This window comes from Astyanax mexicanus, chromosome 7 (assembly GCF_023375975.1).
Source record: "Astyanax mexicanus isolate ESR-SI-001 chromosome 7, AstMex3_surface, whole genome shotgun sequence".
Taxonomy (NCBI): domain Eukaryota; kingdom Metazoa; phylum Chordata; class Actinopteri; order Characiformes; family Acestrorhamphidae; genus Astyanax; species Astyanax mexicanus.
Window position 1 is genome coordinate 51,903,346 of NC_064414.1, and position 19,978 is coordinate 51,923,323.

The 19,978-nt window shown below is 43.0% G+C and overlaps 1 protein-coding gene across 2 annotated transcripts in view; it reads left to right on the forward strand.

Annotated features, from left to right (window-relative positions):
- Positions 1 to 19,978, forward strand: part of galnt7 (UDP-N-acetyl-alpha-D-galactosamine: polypeptide N-acetylgalactosaminyltransferase 7) — a 49,925-nt gene that overhangs the window by 19,410 nt on the left and 10,537 nt on the right. The window contains exons 3-6 of one of the 2 annotated variants that reach the window (XM_049481390.1): positions 16,766 to 16,932; positions 17,809 to 17,939; positions 18,354 to 18,433; positions 19,573 to 19,755. In XM_049481390.1, the coding sequence (XP_049337347.1) occupies positions 16,766 to 16,932; positions 17,809 to 17,939; positions 18,354 to 18,433; positions 19,573 to 19,755 (561 nt within the window). The remainder of the gene's footprint in view (positions 1 to 16,765; positions 16,933 to 17,808; positions 17,940 to 18,353; positions 18,434 to 19,572; positions 19,756 to 19,978) is intronic. The other variant, XM_049481389.1, reaches the window with a different exon arrangement.

Consider the following 19,978-nt stretch of genomic DNA (forward strand, 5'->3'; position numbering starts at 1 on the left):
CCACCCCGGATACCATAGCAACACCTTAGCAACCGCCTAGCAACACCTTAGCAACCACCTAGCAACCACCTAGCAACACCTTAGCAACCACCCCGGATACCATAGCAACACCTTAGCAACCGCCTAGCAACACCCTAGCAACCACCTAGCAACACCTTAGCAACCACCCCGGATACCATAGCAACACCTTAGCAACCGCCTAGCAACAACTTAGCAACCACCTAGCAACCACCTAGCAACACCTTAGCAACCACCCCGGATACCATAGCAACACCTTAGCAACCGCCTAGCAACACCTTTGCAAACACCTAGCAACCAGCTAGCAACACCTTAGCAACCACCCCGGATACCATAGCAACACCTTAGCAACCGCCTAGCAACACCTTAGCAACCACCTAGCAACACCTTAGCAACCACCCCAGATACCATAGCAACACCTTAGCAACCGCCTAGCAACACCTTAGCAACCACCTAGCAACCACTTAGCAACACCTTAGCAACCACCCCGGATACCATAGCCACACCTTAGCAACCACTTAGCAACACCTTAGCAACACCACAGCAGATACCAGCCAGCACTGCAATCACACTCGCAGTTTCTGTAGGAACTGCAATCTAGTTCTTCTTCTTCTTCTTCTTATTATTATTATTATTCCACCTGTTTTTTGTCCGGTTAACTAGTGCCGCAGTTTTCGAAATATCGACTTCGTTCAAAAGAGAAAACGTGCGTCCATATCGGGAATGGTGGGCTTGTATACAGCTTTCCGATCGGACTTACGTTTTTCGTAAAAACTTCGTAAGTACGCGTTTTTTTGACCATTGAAAATGAATGGGCAGAACTTTGCACGCCCGTGGACGTCGCAATTTTTGAAATACGAAGATGAAACCAATTGAGGACCTGTAGAACTTATTGAGCTCTTTCCGAAAATATGCGTTACGAAAAGTTACGTCGTACGGATTTCGTACGAATGTCGTACGAAATGGCCCCATTGGAATGAATGGGGCCAATCGGAGGACGGCAGCTAGATCGAAGGACAGGTAGCTAGAACTCCAGTACTGTGTGTAATGGAGCAGCTATGGGATAAATCAGCGTTAGGTCAAAAGTTTGGACACCCCGGCCCCCCCCAGTACTGTGTGTAATGGAGCCATGGGTCAAAAGTTTGGACACCCCGGCCCCCCAGTACTGTGTGTAATGGAGCCACGGGTCAAAAGTTTGGACACCCCCGAACGGCCAGAGCAACCTAGCGTGCATAGCTGATTGATGTATTTGCACGTTGCGTAGCAACGTGCAAACACCATTTAATCTAATTTATGCATATAAATCACCTAGCAACCACCTAGAAACACCATAGCAACCACCACAGATACCATAGCAACACCTTAGCAACCACCTAGCAACACCTTAGCAACCACCTAGCAACCACCTAGCAACACCTTAGCAACCTCCCCGGATACCATAGCAACACCTTAGCAACCGCCTAGCAACACCTTAGCAACCGCCTAGCAACCACCTAGCAACACCTTAGCAACCACCACAGATACCATAGCAACACCTTAGCAACCGCCTAGCAACACCTTAGCAACCACCTAGCAACACCTTAGCAACCACCCCGGATACCATAGCAACACCTTAGCAACCGCCTAGCAACACCTAGCAACCACCTAGCAACCACCTAGCAACACCTTAGCAACCACCCCGGATACCATAGCAACACCTTAGCAACCGCCTAGCAACACCTTAGCAACCACCTAGCAACCACCTAGCAACACCTTAGCAACCACCCCGGATACCATAGCAACACCTTAGCAACCGCCTAGCAACACCCTAGCAACAACCTAGCAACCACCTAGCAACACCTTAGCAACCACCCCGGATACCATAGCAACACCTTAGCAACCGCCTAGCAACACCCTAGCAACCACCTAGCAACCACCTAGCAACATCTTAGCAACCACCCCGGATACCATAGCAACACCTTAGCAACCGCCTAGCAACACTCTAGCAACCACCTAGCAACCACCTAGCAACACCTTAGCAACCACCCCGGATACCATAGCAACACCTTAGCAACCGCCTAGCAACACCTTAGCAACCACCTAGCAACCACTTAGGAACACCTTAGCAACCACCCCGGATACCATAGCAACACCTTAGCAACCGCCTAGCAACACCCTAGCAACCACCTAGCAACCACCTAGCAACACCTTAGCAACCACCCCGGATACCATAGCAACACCTTAGCAACTGCCTAGCAACCACCTAGCAACACCTTAGCAACCACCCTGGCTACCATAGCAACACCTTAGCAACCGCCTAGCAACACCTTAGCAACCACTTAGCAACACCTTAGCAACCACCCCGGATACCATAGCAACACCTTAGCAACCGCCTAGCAACCACCTAGCAACCACCTAGCAACACCTTAGCAACCACCCTGGATACCATAGCAACACCTTAGCAACTGCCTAGCAACACCCTAGCAACCACCTAGCAACACCTTAGCAACCACCTTAGACACCATAGCAACACCTTAGCAACCGCCTAGCAACACCTTAGCAACCACCTAGCAACCACCTAGCAACACCTTAGCAACCACCCCGGATACCATAGCAACACCTTAGCAACCACCTAGCAACACCTTAGCAACCACCTAGCAACACCTTAGCAGATACCAGCCAGCGCTGCAATCACACTCGCAGTTTCTGTAGGAACTGCAATCTAGTTCCACCTGTTTTTTGTCCGGTTAACTAGTGCCGCAGTTTTCGAAATATCGACTTCGTTCAAAAGAGAAAACGTGCGTCCATATCGGGAATGGTGGGCTTGTATACAGCTTTCCGATCGGACTTACGTTTTTCGTAAAAACTTCGTAAGTACGCGTTTTTTTGACCATTGAAAATGAATGGGCAGAACTTTGCACGCCCGTGGACGTCGCAATTTTTGAAATACGAAGATGAAACCAATTGAGGACCTGTAGAACTTATTGAGCTCTTTCCGAAAATATGCGTTACGAAAAGTTACGACGTACGGATTTCGTACGATTGTCGTACGAAGTGGCCCCATTGGAATGAATGGGGCCAATCGGAGGACGGCAGCTAGATCGAAGGACAGGTAGCTAGAACTCCAGTACTGTGTGTAATGGAGCAGCTATGGGATAAAACAGCATTAGGTCAAAAGTTTGGACACCCCGGCCCCCCAGTACTGTGTGTAATGGAGCCACGGGTCAAAAGTTTGGACACCCCGGCCCCCCCAGTACTGTGTGTAATGGAGCCACGGGTCAAAAGTTTGGACACCCCCGAACGGCCAAAGCAACCTAGCGTGCATAGCTGATTGATGTATTTGCACGTTGCGTAGCAACGTGCAAACACCATTTAATCTAATTTATGCATATAAATCACCTAGCAACCACCTAGAAACACCATAGCAACCACCACAGATACCATAGCAACACCTTAGCAACCGCCTAGCAACACCTTAGCAACCACCTAGCAACCACCTAGCAACACCTTAGCAACCTCCCCGGATACCATAGCAACACCTTAGCAACCGCCTAGCAACACCTTAGCAACCGCATAGCAACCACTTAGCAACACCTTAGCAACCACCCCGGATACCATAGCAACACCTTAGCAACCGCCTAGCAACCACCTAGCAACCACCTAGCAACACCTTAGCAACCACCCCGGATACCATAGCAACACCTTAGCAACCGCCTAGCAACACCTTAGCAACCACCTAGCAACCACCTAGCAACACCTTAGCAACCACCCCGGATACCATAGCAACACCTTAGCAACCGCCTAGCAACACCCTAGCAACAACCTAGCAACCACCTAGCAACACCTTAGCAACCACCCTGGATACCATAGCAACACCTTAGCAACCGCCTAGCAACACCCTAGCAACCACCTAGCAACCACCTAGCAACACCTTAGCAACCACCCCGGATACCGTAGCAACACCTTAGCAACCGCCTAGCAACACCCTAGCAACCACCTAGCAACCACCTAGCAACACCTTAGCAACCACCCTGGATACCATAGCAACACCTTAGCAACCGCCTAGCAACACTCTAGCAACCACCTAGCAACCACCTAGCAACACCTTAGCAACCACCCCGGATACCATAGCAACACCTTAGCAACCGCCTAGCAACACCTTAGCAACCACCTAGCAACCACTTAGCAACACCTTAGCAACCACCACGGATACCATAGCAACACCTTAGCAACCGCCTAGCAACACCCTAGCAACCACCTAGCAACCACCTAGCAACACCTTAGCAACCACCCCGGATACCATAGCAACACCTTAGCAACCGCCTAGCAACACCCTAGCAACCACCTAGCAACCACCTAGCAACACCTTAGCAACCACCCCAGATACCATAGCAACACCTTAGCAACCGCCTAGCAACACCCTAGCAACCACCTAGCAACACCTTAGCAACCACCCCGGATACCATAGCAACACCTTAGCAACCGGCTAGCAACACCTTAGCAACCACCTAGCAACCACCTAGCAACACCTTAGCAACCACCCCGGATACCATAGCAACACCTTAGCAACCACCTAGCAACCACCTAGCAACAGCTTAGCAACTACCCCGGATACCATAGCAACACCTTAGCAACCGCCTAGCAACCACCTAGCAACCACCTAGCAACACCTTAGCAACCGCCTAGCAACACCCTAGCAACCACCTAGCAACCACCTAGCAACACCTTAGCAACCACCCCGGATACCATAGCAACACCTTAGCAACCGCCTAGCAACACCTTAGCAACCACCTAGCAACCACCTAGCAACACCTTAGCAACCACCCCGGATACCATAGCAACACCTTAGCAACCGCCTAGCAACACCCTAGCAACCACCTAGCAACACCTTAGCAACCACCCCGGATACCATAGCAACACCTTAGCAACACCATAGCAGATACCAGCCAGCACTGCAATCACACTCGCAGTTTCTGTAGGAACTGCAATCTAGTTATTATTATTATTCCACCTGTTTTTTGTCCGGTTAACTAGTGCCGCAGTTTTCGAAATATCGACTTCGTTCAAAAGAGAAAACGTGCGTCCGTATCGGGAATGGTGGGCTTGTATACAGCTTTCCGATCGGACTTACGTTTTTCGTAAAAACTTCGTAAGTACGCGTTTTTTTGACCATTGAAAATGAATGGGCAGAACTTTGCACGCCCGTGGACGTCGCAATTTTTGAAATACGAAGATGAAACCAATTGAGGACCTGTAGAACTTATTGAGCTCTTTCCGAAAATATGCGTTACGAAACGTTACGACGTACGGATTTCGTACGAATGTCGTACGAAGTGGCCCCATTGGAATGAATGGGGCCAATCGGAGGACGGCAGCTAGATCGAAGGACAGGTAGCTAGAACTCCAGTACTGTGAGTGTATGGAGCAGCTATGGGATAAATCAGCGTTAGGTCAAAAGTTTGGACACCACGGCCCCCCCCCAGTACTGTGTGTAATGGAGCCATGGGTCAAAAGTTTGGACACCCCGGCCCCCCAGTACTGTGTGTAATGGAGCCACGGGTCAAAAGTTTGGACACCCCCGAACGGCCAGAGCAACCTAGCGTGCATAGCTGATTGATGTATTTGCACGTTGCGTAGCAACGTGCAAACACCATTTAATCTAATTTATGCATATAAATCACCTAGCAACCACCTAGAAACACCATAGCAACCACCACAGATACCATAGCAACACCTTAGCAACCGCCTAGCAACACCTTAGCAACCACCTAGCAACACCTTAGCAACCTCCCCGGATACCATAGCAACACCTTAGCAACCGCCTAGCAACACCCTAGCAACCACCTAGCAACCACCTAGCAACACCTTAGCAACCACCCCGGATACCATAGCAACACCTTAGCAACTGCATAGCAACCACCTAGCAACACCTTAGCAACCACCCCGGGTACCATAGCAACACCTTAGCAACCGCCTAGCAACACCTTAGCAACCACCTAGCAACACCTTAGCAACCACCCCGGATACCATAGCAACACCTTAGCAACCGCCTAGCAACACCCTAGCAACCACCTAGCAACCACCTAGCAACACCTTAGCAACCACCCCGGATACCATAGCAACACCTTAGCAACCGCCTAGCAACACCTTAGCAACCACCTAGCAACCACCTAGCAACACCTTAGCAACCACCCCGGATACCATAGCAACACCTTAGCAACCGCCTAGCAACACCTTAGCAACCACCTAGCAACCACCTAGCAACACCTTAGCAACCACCCCGGATACCATAGCAACACCTTAGCAACCACCCCGGATACCATAGCAACACCTTAGCAACCGCCTAGCAACAGCTTAGCAACCACATAGCAACCACCTAGCAACACCTTAGCAACCACCCCGGATACCATAGCAACACCTTAGCAACCACCCCGGATACTATAGCAACACCTTAGCAACCGCCTAGCAACACCTTAGCAACCACCTAGCAACCACCTAGCAACACCTTAGCAACCACCCCGGATACCATAGCAACACCTTAGCAACCGCCTAGCAACACCCTAGCAACCACTTAGCAACCACCTAGCAACACCTTAGCAACCACCCCGGATACCATAGCAACACCTTAGCAACCGCCTAGCAACACCCTAGCAACCACCTAGCAACCACCTAGCAACACCTTAGCAACCACCCCGGATACCATAGCAACACCTTAGCAACCGCCTAGCAACACCCTAGCAACCACCTAGCAACACCTTAGCAACCACCCCGGATACCATAGCAACACCTTAGCAACCGCCTAGCAACACCCTAGCAACCACCTAGCAACACCTTAGCAACCACCCCGGATACCATAGCAACACCTTAGCAACCGCCTAGCAACACCTTAGCAACCACCTAGCAACACCTTAGCAACCACCCCGGATACCATAGCAACACCTTAGCAACCGCCTAGCAACACCTTAGCAACCACCTAGCAACACCTTAGCAACCACCCCGGATACCATAGCAACACCTTAGCAACCGCCTAGCAACACCCTAGCAACCACCTAGCAACCACCTAGCAACACCTTAGCAACCACCCCGGATACCATAGCAACACCCTAGCAACCACCTAGCAACACCTTAGCAACCACCCCGGATACCATAGCAACACCTTAGCAACCGCCTAGCAACACCTTAGCAACCACCTAGCAACCACCTAGCAACACCTTAGCAACCACCCCAGATACCATAGCAACACCTTAGCAACCGCCTAGCAACACCTTAGCAACCACCTAGCAACACCTTAGCAACACCATAGCAGATACCAGCCAGCACTGCAATCACACTCGCAGTTTCTGTAGGAACTGCAATCTAGTTATTACTGATTAGCATGGTGGTGGTGTATGAGGTGTTGGTGTGTGTTGTGCTGGTGGTACAGTGAGTGGATCAGATACTAACTGCAGCAGTGCTGTTGGAGTTTTTAAACAGTGTTTAACCCCTCACTGTCCTTCACTCTCTTACACACTCCTACCTACAGCTGCTCTACCCTGTAGATAAAGTTAAGTCAGAGACAGAAGATCTGAATCTGTTGCTGCTTTTTCCTCTAGTCCTTCATCAGTGGATACAGGACACCACTCACAGAATGCTGATGGTGGACTGAGGTGTTTAAAAACTCCAGCGGCCCTGCTGTATCTGATCTACTTATTTAAACAAGCACAGCACACACACCGACACCTCTTACACCATCACCATGCTAATCAGTGCTGAAAATAATGACCCACCACCCAAATACCGGTAATAATAACTCCGGGGTGGTTCTTCTAACTGTGTTCTTCCAGCCAAAATCTCAATAACCTACAGTATACTGTTTTACAAGCAGAAACGCAACCAACACTGCCTGAGATTTTTACACAGTACTGCATAATACATACAGGTCATGTATATGGAATGCCCTGAACCTTAATTTAGATTCTTGTGGTGTTCTGTAAAACCACAACTTGGGCAGGAAGGCTGTTGACCTCACCCCAAAACAAGGCCTTTTCCCTCCTCATACACACTCCTATATTATCTCTCTCTCTCTCTCTTTCTCTTTCTTTCTTTTTAATCTCTTTCTGCTTGTGTCTCTCATTCAAACACACATTCCCACAGAGACACGTTCTCTCTGGGGTCGTTTCAGTGTTTATTCATTAGTGTTGGACATTTACTGGCATGTCCATGTCTGCAGCAGGCTGGTTTATTAGGACAGCAGGCGCTCTGAGACAGGGCCCGAGTGTTCACGCTGACAGTACAGGCTGTGGCTGTGCGGTAAATCTCTCTCTCTCTGTCTCTCTCTCTGTCTGTCTCTCTCTCTCTCTCTCTCTCTCTCTCTCTCTCTCTCTCTCTCTCTCTCTCTCTCTCTCTCTCCCTCTCTCTCTCTCTCCCCCTCTCCCTCTCTCCCACTTTTCTGCATCGTTTGAGGTTTGAGCTCAGCAGATGTCCTTTATACTGCAGGATATAAATTTACGATAAATAAACCTGTATAAAAGCCCAACACTGCTTGTGATAAAATGATTTTACATTACCTTACAGACAATTGGAGATGCACTTTTTTTTCTTCAGCAGAGATAACTGACTGTATTTATTTGGTAAAATAAAAATAGCACTTTAGTAAATCACAGGTCTGAATAATTGTTGGGTGTTACTAGGGCTGAACGATTAATTGCATTTGCGATAATCTCGCGATATTTTAAAACGCTATTCTCTAACCGCACTGGCTGCGATTTGACTGGTCACGTGACTTGGGAGCGAGCCAAGCCGAGGACGAGCGGAGCATACCCGAGCAGAAGGCAGGGAGGTGGAGAAGTGAAGCCAACACAGCGCACTTTAGGGCGTTTTCACACCAGCACTATTTGGTCCGGTTAAAACGAACTCTGGTCCGTTTGTAACTTTAGTGCGGTTCGATTGAGCAGGTGTAAAAACAGTAATCGCACTGGGGTGCGGATCAAAAGAACCGGACCGAGACCAGCTAGAGGAGGTAGTCTCGGTCCAGTACCAAACGAACTCTGGAGCGGTTCACTTGTGGTGCGAACGTGATCCGGTCTCGATCGGATCCAGCTATTAAATATAAGCCATTTATTTGAGCTAAACTGCTAAAAAAGCAAGCATAGTTTAAACTAATATGTTAGCTAGATAACGCTAATTACCACAGCTATGAACAAACACTGTGTCCATGCACGCGCTGCATTCACTGCTCTGTTTATTATGTATAAATCTGCGCTGTTTGAAAGTGCAGCGTTTCAGCGTTCAGTGTTAAAGCACAGATATTTGTGCTGGAACACAAAATCTTCTCGCTGTATTTACTTTTTTCGTATATTTATATTTAATGTCCTCCCGTGTCAGACAGCTCTGACCAATCAGAGGACACAGGCTGCTCGCGTGGTTTATTGATGGGCATTTTGGTGCGTTTACATTTATGCCTGTGGGAAACCAGACCGAACAGAGCGAGAAAACGCTCCAAGTAAACGAACTCATTAGAAACGAACTACAGGTGTGAACACGCCCTTGTTGCACAATGGCTTCAGGCTCGAAGGAACACATCAGTTGTGTAGAATTACTTTGGCTTTAAAAAAGAAGATACAGGTACTGTGCTAAACGTGCCTTGCTACTGTTGCTACGACGCGAGGTAACACTACAAACCTTTTTCAGCATTTAAAAAAACATCACAAAGCCTTGTGTGGTATTTGCAAGGCTAAAATGCCAACGACCAGTGCTGCATCTTCAAATACAGAAAATAACGAGTTGGTTAAAGCAGATTCTCTTTATGTTTTTTGCACTTTAATTTTTCATGATGTTACTAGCTGGAGAGCAGTAAGTTAAATTTTGTATATCTATTGTTTTTCCTAATTTAAAAAAAAGGTGAAAAGGGAAAGCTATTGATCTATTTATTTTTCTATAAAAAAAACAAATGATGAAAAGGAAAAGCATAGATTTTTTTGCTTTATTGTTATCTGTGCTTTAAATAAATCTGACATTGTTTATTATTAAACAGATTGATTTATTGCTTCTGTTGTTGAAAAATACTTGAAGACAAAAAAATCGCATTTTAAATCGCAATCGCAATTTATAGATAAATTGCAATTAGATTATTTTCCAAAATCGTTCAGCCCTACCATATGTTTAAAAGTTAAAAGTATCTAATTAAACAAATTAAACTAGTTGTTTAGGATTTTAGACTTTGTAACCGCGCTGGCCCATTACTGATAAGACTGAAAAAGTTATCACTGTATTATACGGTAAAATTAATAAGTAAATGTTTTAATTATCTGTGTTTTTAAAGTATATAATAACCCATTGACCCTCCAAACAGCTTATTTTGTCCTCTGAGGCTTCATTCTACCCCAGGCCATTGTTCTGTTTCTCTAGAGTCTTGTACTCTGTTGCTACATCGGAAAAGTGAGTTGCTCTACCTGTTCTGTAGCTTCAGTAGCTGAAAGTGTTTTTAGTGACACCCACACACACATCGTACTCCAAACTGATAAAAGTGAACTGAAGCTCCAGTTGTAGTGGAGTTCAGGCTAATCCTGCTGTTTCTTAGGAATTGAGTGAGCGGTTGTGGAAATAGTCAGTTTATCTGAGCATCAGAGTGCTCTGATACTACTTGTTGGTTTTTGAATTGGAGGGAAAATGTCTATGTATTTTAGTATTATTATTTTATAATGAGACATTTAATATATTTGTACAATTTAGTTATGCAGTGATTAAAAATGTGGCAAAATAAATAAAAAAAAACTACAAAAATTGGTTTCACCGTTTTTTTTTTTTTTTTTTTTTTCTTAAAATGTATCACTGCCCCATGGTCTTTCTCATTACTTTTTCATCATTTAACATTAATAAAAAGTGTTAAACATTTAATAGAAACAAACTTTAAACTTCTATATATACTTTTTATTATTTACTACTATAAAGGAACACGTGTACACACCTGATATAAAAACCCAACCCAGGTGTTTTAGGCAGAGTTGGAGAACAGAATAAAGAAAAAGCAGTGAACAAAACCTCAGGTGGAGAACCATTTCAGGTTCTACTTCATGAAGCCGACTGAGAAAATAATACCAAGAGTGGGTGAAGTTTGCATCAAAAGCAAAAGGGTGCTATTTTGAATACTTCAATCTAAAGTATAAAACATATTCTGCCTTGTTTAATACTTGTTGATTACAAAATAATTCCATGTTTGTTCCTGTATAGTTTTTATATCTTGAGTATTAAATTTACAATGTAGAAACAAAAATGATATGCATAAAACATTAAATGAGAAGGGGTGTGTATAAACCTTTTCCTAGCACTGTACAAGTTAACACAAACCAGTATATAGATTGCTAAATACTGCATATCACAACATACAGAAATTAAATCAGTATTATCATGTACAGAACAATATGGCACAACTCGTATACAGACTGACCCCAAATTGACCCCAATGTCGAAAAATTCTCGTCTGCTTTTATTCACAAAATCATTGATTTTACAGGCGATTTTGGTTTAACATTTACTGTATAAAACATCTCACTGACACTTCAGCAGAGCTGCCAGTACTCACAGATCACACACTGATTATCACGCTGCAGCATATCTCTGCTGGAGCTCTGTAATAAATACATTTAATACATTAACCTGAGTCTTCTATTTCTCCCCTGTACTGTACGGTATATCTGTACTGCAGTGTAGCTGTTTTCTCTCCTCCTCCGTCTGTTGGCTCAGGCTGTGTTTTGCTGCAGGTATTCTGAGCACTGCAGAATCTGATGGAGGCGTCCCAAAGCCTCCTGCAGGGAGTCGGTGTGTGTGCTGTTTAGAAGATTAACCAGACGGCTTTACCTCCTTTATAGAGCCGTGAGTCACTCAGACACGTCCCTTTAAACACTTTAAAGGGGAGAGGAGTGAACTGTGAACAAACCAATTTTAGAAACTCTACATAAATATGAATTCTATTTATAAAATTGATCCCTTTGCTTTTATTAATATTGTGTTGTAAAGAAGTGGACTGTTTAGTTTACTAAGTACCTGTAAAAATAAAGTGTGTTAAAATGTGCTTACCAGCTATTAACCAACATCTTTCAATTTATTGCTTAGCAACAGACTCCAAGTACATTTACATTGTCTTATTAAAGAGCCACTAAACCCTAAACCATATTTTGTATATTAATATCTAAAATATGTTCCTTTAAAGTAATGAAACATACCAACGTTTTGTGCTTAATTTTTTTATAAACATTTCCTAACCTCTGCCTCTGCAGCGCCCTCTCAGGTACAACTGTGGGTATAACTATAGGTATGGGTGATGTGTCCGTGTACTTTGGTACACATCACAATATGCAAATAAGTTCATCAGTAATACCACCCCCCTTGGTGACGTCCAATCATCTGCATCTCTCCACTATCAGAGGTACACTGCTGCTGCTGCAGCTCAATTAGCCAATCAGCTCTCCCTCCTTCCCCGCCTCTAAACCCATACATCACCCAGTGCCCCTCCCAAACTGCCCCTGTCCATTTTTAGCCTTTTTTAAATTGTGGATTTAGGTGGATTCACCAAATTAAAGGGGTTTAGTGTCGCTTTAAAGGAGGAATCTGGTGTCAAATGGACTGAATGGTTTAGTGAAACATGATGAATACAGACCTTTGTTGAATATTCCACCTACATGGGGGAACAGATTGTAAAATTAATTTTTGCAGTTTGGATTCCTGCATTTTCAAATAATTAATTTTGCAATCTGTTCCCCTATCCTACCTATTCATTTGAGCTCATCAGTTGGATTATTGTGACTTACTTTCAAGATAACTGCACCAGAGAACTACTTAAAAGTATTGTGTGTATGAATAGTGTGTTTAATAAACTACCTGTGCAGTTTTAAAGCTCTTAGTGCCTCGTTTTAAATATCAGAGCCTCAGAATTCTAACAGTAAAGTTTGTAGCTACTTTGAGCTTGTTGTTAAAATAGACATTTCTTTGCCTTAATAACACTATGCCGCTATCAATAGCATTGTAAGCCTGTTAGGAGCATCAGCTAAAAGTAATGTATTTAGGAATACTAGGGGAGAATGGAGGTTGGCTATTCAACAAAATTTGGTACTCATTATCACATTTCAGTAAAACCAGGTCCATTTCACACCCGATTTCTCCTTTTAAGATGAAGTTATTTTATGTACAAATGTTTGTGGATACTCCTAATTTTAATTTATATAATCAGCTATGGTAGGTTGCACCTATTGCTGACATGGGTGTGCAAGTGCACAGCTTGTCTTTTTTTTTTTTTTTTTTTTAGATAGAAGAGATAGAAACTAACACATACTGCAACAGGCCAGCAGAGGCGCTAGAGCTGACACTTCTGAGAGATGTTGTACTGTGTAGACTTTCTGCAGTCCTTGCTACAACAGCATAAATTAGCATTTGCATACATCTATAGTGTTTTTTCTGTACTTGAGTGGTTTTGACAGAGAATTTGCAAACACACTTACACAGTTCAAACACACGCAGGAAAATACTCCAGCAAACTGCGCTGAAGGAGTTTCACAGAGAGACCCTTCACTCAGAGTTAATGCAATAAAGCAGCCTGGAGCTCAGCTCTTCATCTGCTCCACTGAGAACTGCTCACACACTCATTCAGTGACTTCAACAAGTCTCTCTCACACACACACACACACACACACAAACGCTCTCGCATACACACTCGCGCTCACACTCTCTCTGTAAGCCTGCAGTCTGCAGATGCTATTCTGCCCCATGTGACCCAGAAATTCCCTTAACTCCCAACCGCCACTCTCTTTAGTGTGTGTGTGTGTGTGTGTGTGTGTGAGATCTGTTAGAGCTCAAACAGGCTAAAAATAGCCACAGGCTACTGCCAACCTGTGGTTTACAGAGCCATCCCTGTCCAAACTCCACACACAACTATTCAGATACTCCAGCTAGAGCTGTTTATGAGCAAGATCCGGGCTATATGATACATCAAACAATACATGGGTTTTGGTAATTCAATATGTTAAAAAATATTGTGATACTGTAGACAAGACGATATATTAGGGCTGGGCTAACATATTAAATGTATATATCTTTTTTTTACAGTACACAATAGGATTGGGTCAAAATATTGATGAAACAATCAACTACCTCTAGTTTCCTTTAGTGATGCAATTCGGATATATTTATAAAAACGGAGATGCTCTAAACTCCCTAAAACTTGCCCCCAATCAGACTTAAGTGACTAAAGTTACTGCTTCATTACTCCACATGGTGGCGCTATAATCAATGAATAGGGTAAACCTGCAGTGAAGCATATTGTTTGTTAAATTCTGTGAAATAAATCGCCAATAAATCTATAATTGCTGGTATTTGATTATTTAGGAACATTTAATTCTCTTCCGTAACACAGATGCTGTGACGCATCGTAGATAACTGTCTTTTAACCTATTGAGTATTACAGAATTACACTATTGTGATTTTATCGATATAGTGGGCAATGTATCGTGATATCATATAAGATGCCCTATGATTCCCACCTCTAATACATTTTATATTTTCACACATACATAGAATTTGTTAGTAGTGGCAGATTCCTTAAAAAGCAAATTAAATACTATAGTTATTAAAATTTGTGTTTTTTATTTGACATGTTTCACTTTAACCAATTTAATAGGACCAATTACTCTCATTGAAAGGAAATGTGCAGTTTTTTTCCCAACAGTGGACTTTTTAAGCACTGATGAAATCCACAATATATTCAGAGATGCGTACCATTTATCACAATAATACATTTATCATGATACAATAAAAAAAATCATAACATTGCCCTGCTCTAACTCAGACCCTGTTTATACCTGATAACTGTGTTTGCCTTGTGCATCAGGATTATATATAGAAAAGGCCATGCCGCTTAAAAAATGTAAAGTGCAAACACACCCAAGAGACATTTAAAAAAAAATAAAAATCTGAACACCCAAAACACTTCAGGAGGAGGTGTGAGATGCATTTATTTCTCAAAGAGGCATTTAGCAACTGAAATTCCTCCTAGCGCCACCCAAACACAAGTAATCAATGCCACACAATGAGCACATTTGCACACATCACAATAATAAATTTGTCCCTGTACAGTAAAATAGTCATATTGTGTAGCTCTGTAATATAGTTTTTTATCAGATATTTGGAGAAAGTATGGTATTTAAAACACAGTATTACATGCATAAATTCTGTGTAAAAAAAGTTAGACCCTTGAGAAGTTGGTGGGGTTTTAAACACTAAATAAAATGAGCCACAGTCTCACACCAATCTTTTCTATATAAAGTATTCATTAAACACCAATACTGTGTTTTGAGATTGATAAAGTACTGTAAAATATAATGTTGTAATAAAGCAATATATATTGTTAATTACTTACACCCCTAACTTCAACTCAAGTGCATGGGCTGATCACTGTTCAGTCAAACAGGAAAACGAATGTAAGTGTACAACAGAGAATAAAAGAGATACTGAAAGAGAGAGAAAGAATGAAAGAGAGAGAACACGAGAGAGGGAGGTATGGGGTGAGAGAGGGAACGAGAAAGAGAGGGGGAGTAAGAGAGAGAGAGAGAGTAAAAGAGAGAGAGAGAGAGAGAGAGAAACTATAGAGATATAGTGAATAAGGAAGCGTGTTGGGCACTCCACAGAGAGGAAATACTGAGCAAGGCTGCTGCCTTCCTGTCTCACAGATGGCCTTCACAGTGTGTGTGTGTGTGTGTGTGTGTGTGTGCGCGCGCGCATACAGATCTTGTTACAGCAGCGGCAGATTCTTAAGTCTGTGTTTGGTGTGTGGGTGGGTGGGTGTGTTTGCATAATTGTGGGTGGGTGTGTGTGTACATATATACGTGGTCAGATCCTGTTACAGCAGAAATTGCAGCACTCAGAATCTCTCACACACACACACACACACACACACACACACACACACACACACACACACACACACGCACACCAACATACACACCAACATACACAAAACAACAAAAAAGTGCATTTTGCTTGTTTTTCTTAAGTAACACTTTGTTGCATAGTGGTTATTTTGTTAGCACTTTCGCATACACAAGACCAGTTATTTTAAAACTAGGGATGGGACAAAGTATCGATAAAGGGATATATTGTATAATTTTCATTTGTGATGTATTATACATACATTATTGATAAATGGTGTCAAATATGGATATTTATATTGAAATTCAAAATGCTCTAAACTCCTTTAGATTCTCCCCAAAATTAATTGGTTTTGGATGTTATATTCTAGAAACTAGAACAATGATGATACAATGATTCCAAACAAACATTTTATCGATATGATATGATTATGCATCCCTTTTATTTGTACTTAATTTGTTTGATATTATATAAATTATTTGTTGTGTAATAAACATGTAAAGATCAGCTGCCAGATTTTTATTATCAAAATGGCAGTAAAAAACAACGAAGATTGAGATACAAGGTTTACGTGATGATTTAAATTGCTGCAGGATGCAGTTGAAATGAGAGTTCCCTTAAAAACTCCAGTCTGAACATTATGTGAGAACTGCATAAGGTATACATGTGTGCTCTTGTGCGCCGCCTGTAACTGGACATTTGTGTTTCAGTTTTACACCACTGCAGTAAATACATAAACATAGACAGCTGTATGTGTGGATCTGGTCAAAAGGTGGTCATATATAAATTATTGGCAAATATTTTTAGTACATAAAATCTAAAGCTGAAATCTGATCTGTCTGACTAAACCCTGATCTGTTTTTTCTGTGTTTAGATGTAAGTACTGGCACTATGACGAGAACCTGCTGACCTCCAGCGTGATCATTGTGTTCCATAACGAGGGCTGGTCTACCCTGATGAGGACCGTGCACAGCGTGATCAAGAGAACGCCCCGCAGATACCTGGCCGAGATCGTCATGATCGACGACTTCAGCAATAAAGGTACTGCACAGAGATATACAGCATGTATAGGAAAGATGTTTACAAACCCTGTGTGTGGATAAAAAGGGCTGAAACTGATGAGTATTAGGTAGTAAGAATGATCTGATCTTTTTTTTTTTTCATTAGTTAGCTAATCAATGATTATTTCTGCCCGTGCTCCATCACTTTAAAATTAAGTAAACAGCTGAAGGTGGCATTTAAATGCCCTTTCAATGACCGAAAGATGTTTAAAAGTGAGATGTTCTCATATTTAGTACTTTGTGTAGTGTGGTGGCGTTACAAATTAATGATTAGTCGACACTAAAATTTGAAGGTGACAATGACGATTATATCCTGTGGACTAAGGCGCTGCCACTATGATCAGGAGATCGCTGGTCCGAATCCTAGTCATGCAGCTTGCCATCAGCTGCCAGAGCCCTGAGAGATCACAATTGGCCTCGCTCTCTCTGGGTGGGTACAGTGGATGGCGCTCTATCCCCTCATCACTCCTAGGGTGATGTAGATCAGCACAAGGCTGCGTCTGTGAGCTGATGTATCAGAACTGAGTCACTGTGCTTTCCTCCGAGTGCTCTGTGATGCTACTTGGCAATGCTGCATCACCAGCAGTTCCAAAAGAGGCGGAGTCTGACTTTACAGGTATTGGAGGAGACGTGCTAGTCTTCACCCTCCTTGTTGATGGGAGATATACAGCTGACGAGCTGAGTGGGTGGGATAATCAGTATACCTAAATTGGGAAGAAAATTGGGGTAAAAATCTAAGAAAAAAAACAATGTTATTAGAATTATAAGCACTTTATATTGTATTTACATTAGTGGACGTAAATCTCTCTTTCTCTCTCCCTTTTTTTATCTCTTTATCTCTTTTTTATCTTTTTAGTTCACCTGAAGGAGAGACTGGAGGAGTATATAAAGCAGTGGAACGGGCTGGTTAAACTGTTCCGCAATGAAAAAAGAGAAGGACTGATCCAGGCCAGGAGTATAGGGGCCCGCAAAGCCACACTTGGACAGGTATGTACTGTTTATTGCTGCAGGAAAGATACTATAAATATGTTTTTTGTTCATTTTATGCTGTAGTTTATACAGTATGTCAGAGACTGTGCCCCCAAGAAATGCATTCACCCTCAGTTTTAGTTGGTCTCCATCTACATCCATCTCAGTGAGTGGAGACAGGGCTTAATGAGATTCAGACAGGGTAGAAAGCTAGGGGGCACTAGAGGGCACACTGGCCAGGTATATAACACAAAAAGTGTAATTTAACAGCATAAAATTATAATTATTTACAAATTACTTGTTTTGCTCAAATGCTACAAGATACTACACTAATACTCAACATTGAACAGAAACGATGAAATTGGCATCCTCTGACAGAGTGTAAATAAACATAATAGAATAGCTTGGTTTTAAAATGTTTCATCTTCTCAGGTGTTGATCTACCTGGATGCTCACTGTGAAGTTGGGGTGAACTGGTATGCTCCACTGGTGGCCCCCATATCTAAAGACAGGTATGTCCATTAGCTACTGATGCCAAAGTCAAAATAGAAGTAGTACAATAGCATAGGCATTTCTGATGCAGTTTAGCAGAAAGAAATTATGTTGATATACAGACATTTACTGTTAGAATAAACTTACTAAGCACTTTTTTAGAAATGCTGTACTAATACAATCCATAAACAGACTGTAATTCTAAAAGTTAAATGAGTGCTAGATGTTAACTTACAGTTTTAAGAAATCTGTGTAGATTAAGCGCTTCAGTTTATTAACATTAAGATTTAGATTTCCAATATTTTATCACAGTTAGCAGCAACGCTAGCAAGTGCCGCCCGATAGCGCTAGACTGAGCAACCCTGAATGTTCAAGTAACACAGGGAGCTATCAGCTAGCGGTTCATCCCATATAGCTTGTTTTAACACGGCAAACACACAGACTACAGTCCGATATACTTGCCTCTGAATGGCAAAAGAGCTAGCGCTGTGGTTAGTGGCTACTGCTAACCCTGCTCCAGCCTTAGTGCTGGAGAAACTTCACCAAAACTCCTTTACAATGCTGCACTTCAGCAGAGTGGCTTTACTGCTCCTTAATACCTGACTGCAAGAATTCATACATAAGCCGCACAAGATTATAAGTTGCACTTTCAGTATTTGGTCAATTGAAGGATTTTTTAACTGTATATGTTTGTAATCTGAGCCATATTTAAAAACCATTTAGAGTATCCAAGGTTGAGTACAGGGATTCCTAATAAAGTGCTTATTGTGTATACTGTGTAGAATGACTGTTATACATTACTTTTGTATATGACCTTTACTTGTATTTGTATAATCAAATAAAATACTTAAATACTGATTAATTTTGATAAAACCCCAGATCATTACTGTGTTTGCATATGTTGAGCGAATTTTTATTTCTTGTTTGACATTAACTTTGATATGTTTATTCTAAACCAACACAGGGTACATTTTTGAGAGCGCACTGCAAAGACTACATAACTACATATGACTCATAACTGTAGCGCGAGGAATGGGTGTAAGCTCTGAAACGTTACAGCAGCAGCGGCCGTGCCTCGAACCCCGGAGACTGTTTCCTGTTGTTTTCTGTTCTCCCACAGTGTAACGTTGCTCTTGTGTTGTGTGGTTAACGTTTGCAGAACGGTTTGCACAGTGCCTTTGATAGATTACATAGACGGCAATGATTATACGATAGAGCCGCAGCAGGGCGGGGACGAGGACGGGCTGGCCCGGGGAGCCTGGGACTGGAGCCTGCTGTGGAAGAGGGTTCCTCTGAGCAGCAAGGAGAAGGCTAAAAGAAAGCATAAGACTGAGCCCTATCGGTAAACACACAGCCTACAGGTCACCCAGAGCATGGTCATTAAACCTCCCTCTGTTTCTCTCTTTTTTTTTTCTCGCTTTTTCTGTTTTTCTGTTTGTATGTCTCCCCATCCATCCATCCCGTGGACGTGAATGTGTATGATTGCACCCCTGTATTGCCTATATGTTTGTGTATACGTGTGTATATGTGGTTTGCATGTCCCCCCCTCCCTCCCTCATTCCCTA